The sequence below is a fragment of the Quercus lobata genome, chromosome 6 (assembly GCF_001633185.2).
Source record: "Quercus lobata isolate SW786 chromosome 6, ValleyOak3.0 Primary Assembly, whole genome shotgun sequence".
NCBI lineage: Eukaryota > Viridiplantae > Streptophyta > Magnoliopsida > Fagales > Fagaceae > Quercus > Quercus lobata.
Window position 1 is genome coordinate 678542 of NC_044909.1, and position 12111 is coordinate 690652.

The 12111-nt window shown below is 35.1% G+C and overlaps 2 protein-coding genes across 2 annotated transcripts; both read right to left on the reverse strand.

Moving 5' to 3' along the window:
* Nucleotides 1–8902: 8902 nt before the first annotated feature.
* Nucleotides 8903–9373, reverse strand: LOC115994576. The gene has a single exon (XM_031118780.1). It carries the CDS (start codon nucleotides 9371–9373, stop codon nucleotides 8903–8905), a length of 471 nt encoding a protein of 156 aa, XP_030974640.1.
* A 3-nt stretch (nucleotides 9374–9376) lies between these two features.
* Nucleotides 9377–10381, reverse strand: LOC115994578. Its single transcript, XM_031118782.1, has one exon. It carries the CDS (start codon nucleotides 10379–10381, stop codon nucleotides 9377–9379), a length of 1005 nt encoding a protein of 334 aa, XP_030974642.1.
* Nucleotides 10382–12111: the final 1730 nt, after the last annotated feature.

The window sequence follows — 12111 nt, forward strand, 5'->3', positions numbered from 1 at the left end:
ACTTCTATTTCACCCATCTATACCAACACAGCCGCTATGTGAGAGATGCAAACCAAGGTTGAGTTGTAGATGGAGGGACTCCGCACAAGGTTTTCTTGCTTCTCATTTTATTTAATTACTTTTATATAATTGTTTTTATTTTGGTAAACAGAGTCTACATGTATGTATTACATCCATAGGTAGAAGCTTTCCCCATCTATGTATTTTGGGCCTAAGGTGAGTACTAAATTGAGAACTTCTATAAATTTAAATATCAATTAAATGATAAATTTTTAATATAAAATATATTCTACTTGTTATTATTGACATTTGGCAGCAAGTGGTTTGTAAATGTTGCAAGTGGAACCTAAGTATTGGGATAAAGGCTAGGTTAGTGGTAGTGGTACCTTATTATTTAAGCTTCATGGTTTTCTCTTTTGGTTCTTTAGGAGTTTCTTCAAGTCTCAATCCTTTGTTAACATGCTCTTGCATGTTTTTTTAAGAGTTTATTTGTCTCTACTTCTCTTTCTATATTGCATTCTATAGGGGAAAATTTTTGTTTCATTCCTAGTTTTCCTTCTCCGTATGTAAATGATTTTTAGTTTTGATTTTTGGCTCAAATTGTTATGATTTGTAGGAATAATTGTATTCAGTGGGTGATTAGCTTTTCGGATCTTATTGTCAAATTTGACAAATTTATGGTGATGGCCTTAGTTTTTCAATATGATTTTCGATGCCAGGATTCATGTGGGTGAAACAGAAAGGACTTGAAGTAATTGAAATCTCAATGAGGATAGACATGATTCTAAAGAGAAAATTTACCTTCTATCAATTTCAATGTCAAGATTCTAAACCACAAGTATGGGTGCTTAATCGAAACTCCATATGAATTTGTAACAATGATACAGTTTATTAGCCAAATATGTCGTGAGAGGCTGTAATAGACCTTGAAATTTCATATTAATTTTACTTACAATTGTACTTTTGGTCCATTTTATTGGATTTTTTTATAATAAAAAAAAAACTATTTTTGTTTATACTATTTTTTTTTTAGATCAATCTTTATTTAACCATTTTACTTACAATTGCACTTTTGGTCCATTTTATTGGATTTTTTAAATTAAAAAAAACTATTTTTTTTAGATCAATCTTTATTTAATCATCCTATTGTTTGGTAAACTTCCTGTTATCGCAAGCACCCAAATTTGAAATTGATACTTAAATTGAAGACACTTGATAGGACAAAAAATTCTATTGGTTTAAGTAATCGTAATAAATTATGCACTAGAAATGTCCTTATGTCACATTCCATCATGCCTGCTTAGCAGTTATGAAGCTCACAAAGATAAACTCCACCGCAATTTTTTTTTTAAATGCCTACACGAGTGTAAGTGGAAGATAAGCTACACCATTATTTAAATCATCTAACCAAAGAAAAAAAAAATTGTTTTGATATTTTATTTTTTGAGGGTTCATCTATACTTGCACATAAAGTTAAAATATTAGGATTTTTTTTTTTTTTTTCGAACACATCCCTTTTAATCTTGATATTTGAATTGAAACTTAACATTCTTAATTTACTGACAAATGATGTCGATATTATGAACTTCTACATTGTTTAAAAATAAAAGCATATCTTTGAGGTAAAGATATCCAAACATATAGGGTTTTGGCTTTTGGGAAAGAAAAAAAAAGTATTTGGCAAGAGTTTTTTTTAGCTCAATTGGTATTTCTTGGTATATCCAATGAAGATATCTAGGATTCAAATCTCTCATCCTACATTGTTTTAACTACCAAATTATAAATAAATAAATAAATAAAAAAGTTGAGATTTGCAAATCATTACTTTGAGACTTTAATACATTGATACTTGCTGTAGGAGCACGATTTGGGGCCCAAGCTCAAAATGTATGGAGTCTTGGTCTAACGAGCTCAATACAATGAATTTGTAGAGTATGGGTCAAAGAACTAGATCTTAATGAATTGGGCAACGACTAATGTTGAATTAAAAGACAATCAAATACAAATAAGAGATATTGGTGTCAATGGATTTTTAGTCCGAGGAGGCCAAAGTTATTGTATACTGATCATAGTTGGATATTAAGATTGTTAGGTTCTAAATGTTTAGAACAATTGGCAAATCGTGAGCACAAACTTGTCTAGATATAGATCTTAGAGTCTATAGTTTTTATTAGACAATGCTCAAGGTGATTCAAGTCAAGATTCAAGAACATACAAGCTGCAGGAAGAAGATTTTATAATCTGTCTGGTTCGATCGATCGAAAGACAGGCTCGACCGATCGAAAGTCGTATCTGCAGAATTTTAATTAAGCCCAAATAGCAGTTCAAGCCCATTTAGGATTAGGGTTTCTAATCTACTTCTCCCAGTATATAAAAGAAACCCTAAGCACGTTTTTATGTGGCTTTTCAGAGAGAAAAGAGTGTGCCTCTTTGGTATTTAGGGTTTTGTTCCTAAAAAGCTCTCTTATATCTTCTACCGAAGCTATTCCTTGAAGAATCTCAAGATCCGATATTGTTGAAGTTACTGCCTTCTCTTGTCATCAAAGGCGTTGATGATCTAAACCTTCAAAGGTGGTCTTGGAGTCACAAACAGGGGAGTTTGTGTTGCTAAACCTTTGAGTGGAATCTCAAAGTCACAAACGGGGGTGTTTGTGTTTTGCAAAAGCCAAAGAAAGAAGGAATCCGTGGATTCGGAACTTGCACGTGGTCGTGTCAGTAAGTTCTACTGGTTGGTAGCAATAAGAAGTCGAGTGTGGGGGCTTGTAAGTCTTATTGTATGAATTTCGATTCTTTCTAGTGGATTTGCTTTTTACCTTGAGGATAGCTAGGTTAAATCCTCCCCAGGTTTTTTATCGGTTTGGTTTTCCTGGGTGATCATATCTTGTGTTATTTATTTTCCGTTGCTTTGCATGATTTGATCTTTTATATTGTGATAATCTAGACTTGTTTAATTGGACTAAGTAACAACTTGGCTAATTACCTAGGTTTAATCAATTGTTTAAGGGGTCTAAAAACTATCAAGTGGTATCAGAGTGGGTAACTCTTTTGTTGTTAATCCTTTGATCACTGAGCTGATCCTTGACCCCTATTGTCATGGATATTTTGAAGTGTCTTTCTGATCATGTTTCTGCTCATGCTTCTGTTGATTTTATTGATGCCTGTGAAACTCTTCGTAAGGAATTATTGAAATCTATGAAAATTGCTAAGAAATTCAAGGAAGAGTTAAAATTGGCTAATCTTGAAAAAGAGAAATTGATTGTTAGATTAGATGAATCTAATAAAAAGAATGAATTTTTGAGAAATCAAATTTCCTCTCAAGATGAGAAGATGAAAAGTTTGGAATAAGAGTTAGTTGAATCTAAAGCTAAAATTGAAAATTTGACTAATACCAAGCCTGCTGTTGATAACAGAAGTGTTTCTGTTTCTCTTAAGCCTAAAACTGAGAAAGTTTATATCCCTCATTTCAAGAGGAATAATAAAGAAAAGGCTTATTTTGCTAGGTTAGACAAAGGTAAAAGTTCTGATGTTGACGCTGAAGTTTCTAAATCTAAGTCTAAACCTACTGTTAGAGAGCATAATAAATCTGTTTTTGTGCCTACCTGTCACCTTTGTCGTGTTGTTGGTCATATTAGACCAAATTGTTCTTTGTTGAGGCAAGAACCAAAGCCTATGACCGGAAACCCCACTAGGAATACTGATGTTCCTAAATTTGTTCCTATCTACCATTTTTGTGGTGTCCATGGTCACATTCGTCCTAATTGTCATAAATTGAAATTTAAGCATTCGGTGTTTCAATCTAGGATATGTGATGATATTTCTCCTGCCATAAGTCCATATAAATTGTTTCATATTCTTTTGAAAAATTTGAGCTTGTTGGCTTGTGAAAGGAATTTGCAGGATTTTAGTCTTTCTCAGAAGATTGGTGTAATTTCTCAAATACATTCTGCTTCTCATGGATTTTCACCTACAAAGCCGAAGACTCGTGCTATATGGGTGAGAAAAGATTCTCCAAGGTGAGTATTGCTGACTTGTCCTTGATTTAATTCTTTCAATTATTTGTGGACATGCTTTTTTTTTTTTTTTTTTTTGGTTGTTTTGTTGTTTAGGTTGTTTTTTTTTTTATAAAAAAAATCCAAAAACATTGAAAAATTTTCAAAAAGACAAAAATATTTTACTTTGTGTCTTGTTTTATTTTTCTTAAGGATTACATGAATTATTATATCTCTCTTGATTTAGAACATGCTTGACATTATGGAGAAACTTAAATAATATGTGTTATATAAGTGCTAAACTATTTTTGATTTTATGTGAGTATGTACTAGTTTGTACATGTACTCAAGGGTCAATTAAGAAATTGATATTTCTTGTTTGTGTACCCTCTATAGCTTAGTTAAACATTGTCATGCATTGCATTTGCATTGTTCATTTAGCATAATGTGTGCTTTTTGTTTTTGGTCATAAATTTTTTTTAAACCAAAAAGATTTTTGTGTTTTGTATTTCACATCTTGGATTTATAATCAAGGATTGGCCGTTTTATCTTTACATAACAAGTTTATGTACCTTGTTTAGCTTTGATGAGCTTATTTATTGCACTTTACTAGTTGAAACTTTGTAGTGCATGTTGTGTGGGAAAGATGTTTATGGTTTTGATCACTTTGTCTTGATCTTGAAGTCACATATCTTTGACTGTCGGACTTGAACCTTTAGAGAAAGGCATAAATAATCATCTCATCACTGTTCACTAGCTAATCATGAACACCTTAGTGCATATCGTAAGATTTTATGCTCGAGAAAGTGTTGCACATGCACAAAAAGAACATAAGGTGTAGCCTCGGTTTAATTGCTTAATACTTAAAATTGTTGTGTACTATTAGGCTTGATGCCAAATCACATAATTAAAATTGGTGTGTATATTATGAGGCATAAAATCAAGAAACTTACATGATTGCAAGCTTATGATCTAGGAGATGTGGGAGTTATATGATGTAACTCTTTAGGTGATAGTCTCTTTGAAATTCTATGTGATGAATTTTGTAGACATTGTGATTGATTTCTATTTACATATCACCTCACATGTATCTCAAGTTTTTGCTAGTTGCACACACTACACAAGTTATTCTTTACTAAACTTGGTACATTATATTGTGTGTAATCTTGTTTTGGCCATTCAAGATTGAAAATTCCTTGATTTTGATGCAAAATATGTTTAAAGTTTGAGAATTGAGGACAAATTGTTTGAAAAACTTGTGTTTGGAAAATCTGGGTTGAATTCAAATGTTTTTGAAAAACTTTTAATCTCATACTCATGCATTTCATTCATGAAATATTGTGCTTTGAGGAGTTTCTGCATTAAATTGCTCTGTTTTTCAAAATTTTGATTTTTCCATGCATCATTTATATTTAGGATTCACATGTATTGCATTGATTTTTTTTGTATCCATCGTGCAGTTTTGCAGTCATATCTCTCATTGGGTACTCAACTTGATTTAAAAATTGATCGATTAATTTTTGAGTTATGTACTTTCTAGTATATGCTATTTTTATGTGTGAATTGTAGAAAATTATTTTCTTAAGAGATATGATGGATAATCAATGTGCAAATATTTTCTCTACTCATGCAACTGTTTATGGGTCACATAGTGCCATGTTTGCATTTCATTGAAAGAGAGAATATTTTTTCTTCATGAGTATCCTCAACTTAGTTTTTTTTTTTTTAAAACTTGGTTTGTATCTTTTTATTTATCCCCACCCCCTTTATTTTTCCCCAAAACTGTTTTTCTCAAAACTTGTTTTGTTTTTCCTATTTTTATAGGGGGAGAAATTTTTTTTAACCTTTGTGGTTTTTAGAGGGAGTTGTTGCTCTTCATAGGAGGAGTTGTCTCTATTTTCTCTTACTCTGTTGCGTATATTTTCTGTCTATCTTCTGATTAGGTAGACTTTGTCAATACGTGACAAAAAGGGGGAGACATAGATGACCTGTTTGTTTTATGAGACTATAAAAACTTTTTGATGTATCTAACTTAGGGGGAGAGTTAGAATTTACTTTTTTTTTTATATTCTGTTTCATATTATTGTTTATATGTCTTTCTTTCCACACATGCGGTGATGTGTTTGTTGAGTGTTTCAGGAAAGACAGGTGCATTCTGATCAAAACCTTCTACCTCTTCTTGCAACTTCTAGGTTAGGAGTCTTAGATTGGGATTTGTGATGTAATTGGGCATTTTATTGTATTGGGTTGTTCTTGTATTTGAGCATTTTATTTTGTATGAAAGTTTTGTCACGAATTGCCAAAAGGGGAGTTTGTTAGGTTCTAAATGTTTAGAACAATTGGCAAATCGTGAACACAAACTTGTCTAGATATAGATCTTAGAGTCTATAGGTTTTATTAGACAATGCTCAAGGTGATTCAAGTCAAGATTCAAGAACATACAAGCTGCAGGAAGAAGATTTCATAATCTGTCTGATTCGATCGATCGAAAGACAGGCTCGACCGATCGAAAGTCGTATCTGCAGAATTTTAATTAAGCCCAAACAGCAGTTCAAGCCCATTTAGGATTAGGGTTTCTAATATACTTCTTCCAGTATATAAAGGAAACTCTAAGCACGTTTTTATGTGGCTTTTCAGAGAGAAAAGAGTGTGCCTCTTTGGTATTTAGGGTTTTGTTCCTAAAAAGCTCTCTTATATCGTCTACCGGTGCTATTCCTTGAAGAATCTCAAGATCCGGTATTGTTGAAGTTGTTGCCTTCTCTTGTCATCAAAGGTGTTGATGATCTAAACCTTCAAGGGTGGTCTTGGAGTCACAAACAAGAGAGTTTGTGTTGCTAAACCTTTGAGTGGGATCTCAAAGTCACAAACGGGGGTGTTTGTGTTTTGCAAAAGCCAAAGAAAGAAGGAGTCCGTGGATTCGGAGCTTGCACGTGGTCGTGTCAGTAAGTTCTACTGGTTGGTAGCAATAAGAAGTCGAGCGTGGGGGCTTGTAAGTCTTATTGTATGAATTTCGATTCTTTCTAGTGGATTTGCTTTTTGCCTTAAGGATAGCTAGGTTAAATCCTCTCCAAGTTTTTTACCGGTTTGGTTTTCCTGGGTGATCATATCTTGTGTTATTTATTTTCCGCTGCTTTGCATGATTTGATCTTTTATATTGTGATAACCTAGACTTGTTTAATTGGACTAAGTAACAACTTGGCTAATTACCTAGGTTTAATCAATTGTTTAAGGGGTCTAAAAACTAAAGATAGTTTAGTATGCTACAGTATTCTCTCTTTGTTTTTCACGACCCCCTTCTCATGGGGGTTCTTCCACATTATATAGCTCCTTTTTGATCATCTAGATCCTACACTTGTTGATCATTTGGATCCCCACTTGAGTACCCATCCCATCAGACACCCCTTTCAGCCAAGGCAGCACTGTTTAGAGGTCCTCTCCACATTAATACGGCCAGAAAAGTAGCTGCAGCGCATTTAATGCGGTGGTAGCAGCTTTTCTTTAGATATTTCGAGTTTCTTTCCTTCTCATATGTTCATGGGATGCATTTCAATTGCTAGAGTACATACTTGGACTGCATTCGTCGTGTCTGAGGAGGAATTCCTCCTCGGATCTCCTTCCCTTCATCTCCGACTGATGAGACTTTTACTGGGAGTCATTTAATAGTTATCTCCTTCTCCTCAGACTTGTTAGTGTCCTCGAACAAGGCCCAAGACCTAATATATTATTTTGGGCCCTAGTCCCTACAATAGCCTCTTCTATTTTTTTTTTTTTTTTTTCATAAAGGTCAATTTTTTTCATTCATCCTAATTCAAGGTTGATGCATTTTCCAATCACAAAAATAATTAGAATTATAATTAGATTTTGCATAAAAAAAATTATTTCTCCCACAAATGCATAAGTCTCATCATACTTGGACTACATTTGTCGTGTCCGAGGAGGAATTCCTCCTCGGACCTCCTTCCCTTCATCTCCCACTGATGAGACTTTTATTGGGAGTCATTTAATAGTTATCTCCTCCTCCTCGGACTTATTAGTGTCCTCGGACAAGGCCCAAGGCCCAATACATTATTTTGGGCTCTAGTCCCTACAATAGCCTCTTCTTTTTTTTTTTTTTTTTTCATAAAGGTCAATTTTTTTCATTCATCCTAATTCAAGGTTGATGCATTTTCCAATCACAAAAATAATTAGAATTGTAATTAGATTTTGCATAAAAAAAAATTATTTCTCCCACAAATGCATAAATCTCATCACACTGCTAGGTATTTTTATGATTGAAAAATGTATTGTATCACATCGGAATTAGAATGAATAAAAAATATTGACCTTTAGGGGATAAAAATAGAAGAGGAAATATTGACCTCTAGCTAGTTTTAATAACTAGTTTTGGTGACACGTGCATTGTGCAACCACGTGCTTGTTTCCTTCATTTAGAACTTTAAAAAAAAAAAAAAAAAAATTCTTACTAACCTGCTTTTAATTTTAATATTATTAAATAAGAGATCTTACAAAGAATGAATAAATTAAAGTTAAATTAAAGGCAAATGAGGTTGGAATTCTTCTCATCTATGAAATTAAAACAAAGACGTCTAATAAGAAAGCAATAAGGATATCCCAGGACAAACTATTAAAAAAAATAAAAGTAATATACTTTTCCAACATAGATTGAGTGTCAACCATATTACGAAGAAGCAAGAATCAACAAATCCCTCCCCTTGAATACACTCCCTTCAAAGTTCACTTAACAAAATGATTAAAACATTCTATTCGCCTGATCATGTAACATAAAAGGAAGAAAGAAAAGGTGGTGGCTATAAACAATTTTGACTTCTCTTCTCTCTATTTTCACAAATCAAAAATGTTTTAAATTAGAATTTTTTTTTTTTTTTTGAGAAACAGTACTGTGATGCATTGAATTAAGGAATACCAGCTAAACCAGCAGGGTAGGAAGACAGTACATCAGATGGAGCATCTTCCATCCAAATTACACAATTTGGAAAATTAACTGCTAACTGAGCCAAGTTGTGTGCAATTGTGTTGCCCTCTCTCTTAATGTGAGAGTAGGACAATTTAGAGAAACCTGCAGATAAATTTAAAGAATCTTGTAACAGCAAGCCAAAAGGAGCTAGCTCGGGGTTTTTTGAGTTCAAAGTTGTCATCACCAGTGAAGAGTCCCCCTCCAGTACAGCCTCTAATATACCCATCTCTCTAGCAAACTCAAGAGCCTTGTTGGCAGCCAAAGCTTCAATCTCAACAGGCTGGAGCTGTTGAGGAACCCGAGCAGCCATGGAAGCTATGACAAGACCTTCCCTGTCTCGAATGATAACTCCCAGGCCGGAGCATTTTTCTTCGGCAAATGTGGCTCCGACAAAATTGATTTTAAGCATTCCCTAAGCAGGTGGTTTCCACCAGACTCTACTCTTTGGTCTACTGGTAATTGGTGCCGTTTTCAGAGCTTTGAACTCCATGTACCTATTGTAAGCCCATTGAGAGAGATGGTTAAGAGGACGATGGGTTTGTTGTGTTCTCACTTGATTTCTTTGGTGCCAAATGGACCAAATGGTGAATGCAAACAGGACCGGATTCCTCTGGTGATCACAGACCCATGCCAAGAGCTCGCTGAAGCTGGCAAAGCATCGTTGGTTCCGAAAGCTCCATATACTATTTGCTCCCCAAACTCCATCCAGCTCTTTGCAGCTCCATACTGTGTGCAAAACATCTTCATTTCCTTCCTTGTAGTAGTCATAGCTCTGTTCTGAAATAATTGTGCGACGTACAAGATTGCACTTTGATGGGAGTGAATTACGGCAAGCCCTCCAGATAAGATTTCTTACTTTATTTGGGCATTCAAGAGCCCAAATCTTCTTCCACAGCCCTTTTTCTTGGTCTTGATTCTCTGCCACCTGAAAACCAACTTCATCCTCCTTTAAGAATCGGTAGCCCGTTTTGCAGCTATATCTCTCATCATGCTCCCATGGCCAATACATGGAGTCTTCCATTTCATTCCTAGCCAACAAAATATTTTTTATTTCTTCGGCTTCTTGAGGTGCAAAAATCTCATCCACCATTGTTGCATTCCACGTTCTAGTTCCTTCATCAATTAAGCAATCAACTGTAGCTTCTTCCATTGTGTCTACCATTGGAGAGAGTATCTTGATAGATTTACCATTCCCCACCCTCCAACAAGCACCATCTAGGATAACATCAAGACCATGCAAAATACTCTTCCAAGCGTAGGACCCCATACTTGATTCCTTGGCTTCTAAGATAGAGTGATTCAGGAAGAAATTTGCCTTAAAAACTTTGTAGAAGAGGATTTCGTTATTATGCAAGAGCCTCCAAGCTTGTTTCGCCAAAAGGGCATCATTAAAGTGAGCCAAGTCGTGAAAACCCATGCCGCCTTCTATTGCCCCTTTGTCCCCACCAAAACTTCTTTATCATTACCTCAATGTCATCACGTAGCCCCAATGGTAATTTAAAGCATCCCATAGCATAAGTAGGGATTGGCTTGGAATACTGATTTGATTAAGACCTCTCTTCCGGCTTGTGAAAGCAATTTACCCTCCCATCCTTGGAGCTTTCTCTAAACCCTCTCTTTAATGTAGTTGAAGCTAGCCTTTTTTCCCCTACCCACAAAGGAGGGAAGACCCAAATATTTCTCGTAAGACTTCACTTCTTGGTCTTGAAGGAGATTCTTTATGTTTGATTTAGCTTCATCCGTGCTGGACTTGCTAAAGAAGATTGTGGTCTTGTCTTTGTTGATCTTTTGCCCTGACCAAGATTCATATTCGCCCAATAGTTTCAACACATTGTTACAATCCTCGAAGATGGACCTGCAGAAAAGCAAGCTATCATCTGCAAAAAACAAGTGGGTTAGTTTAGGGCCTCGTTTGCACAAGGAAAAGCCCTTAATATCCCCATTCCTCGTCGAATGTTTAATATCCCGAATGTCTAATTCCTCTTTCGGGATGGATCATTCCAATGGGCTCCCCATTTACCATGATAGAGTACGACACCGTTTTCACACAACTCATCATGAGAGTGACTCATCTAAAACAAAAAACCCATTTTCTCCATTAGCCTCTCCAAATACAACCACTCCACCTGATCATAGGCTTTACTCATGTCTAATTTGATAGCCATAAAATCATGTTTTCTCAAATTATGATGCTTCATGTGATGGAGAGTCTCAAATGCAACTAGAATATTGTCTGAGATAAGTCTTTCTTTAGTAAAAGCAGATTGATGCTCAGTAATTAGGGAAGGTAAAAATGTCTTCAACCTATTTACTAGGACTTTAGAGTAAATCTTATATAGGACAATGCAAAAACTAATAGGCCGGAATTCAGACACAAGTTCAGGATTAGCTATTTTAGGGATAAGAGTAATGAGTGTGTAGTTGATGGGTTCGAGTAGGATACTTGAGTTCATCCATGAGAGAATGGTTGAAGTAACATCATGCTGCATTGTCAACCAAAAATGTTGATAGAACAACGGTAGCATACCATCGGGGCCTGGCACTTTTAGAGGAGCCATCTGATTCAAGGCTTCCTTAACTTCCAGTTCTGTAAATTCCTTCACTAATTCAATATTCATCTCATCTGTAACCATGCATGGAATTTTCTCAAGAGAATTGACTTCTAGATTCTGGTTGGAGGTGGAAAAAAGCTCTTTGTAGTAATTCTCCATCACATGCCCAATTTCTTCTTGTTCGGTTAGCCAAGTTCCACTCCCATCTCTTATTCCTCTGATCAGATTCTTCCTAAATCTTTTTGTTGCCTTACTATGGAAGAAGGCTGTATTATTATCACCTTTGCTAAGCCACAACACCCTTGATCTTTGACACCACATCCTTGATTCTCGATCTTGTAGCAAGTTAATCTCCATCCTTAAGCTCCTAACTCGAGTATTATTCCCACTCACCATAGCCTCACTCTTGGCCCAAGTTAATTGGTTCTTTTTAATCTCCAATTCCCTCCTCACGTGCCCAAAATTGTGTTTGTTCCACCATGTTAACTCTTTTTCACATTTCGCCACTTTTTTCATAATGGTTATGCTTGGATTTGGTTCCCTTGTGCTATTCCACACTTCCTCAATCATTTCCCCACAAGTTGGATCCGATAAC

Coding starts and splice junctions, on each gene's coding strand:
- LOC115994578 (XM_031118782.1), bottom strand. CDS start 10,381: ATGGGTTTTCACGACTTGGCTCACTTTAATGATGCCCTTTTGGCGAAA.
- LOC115994576 (XM_031118780.1), bottom strand. CDS start 9,373: ATGCTTAAAATCAATTTTGTCGGAGCCACATTTGCCGAAGAAAAATGC.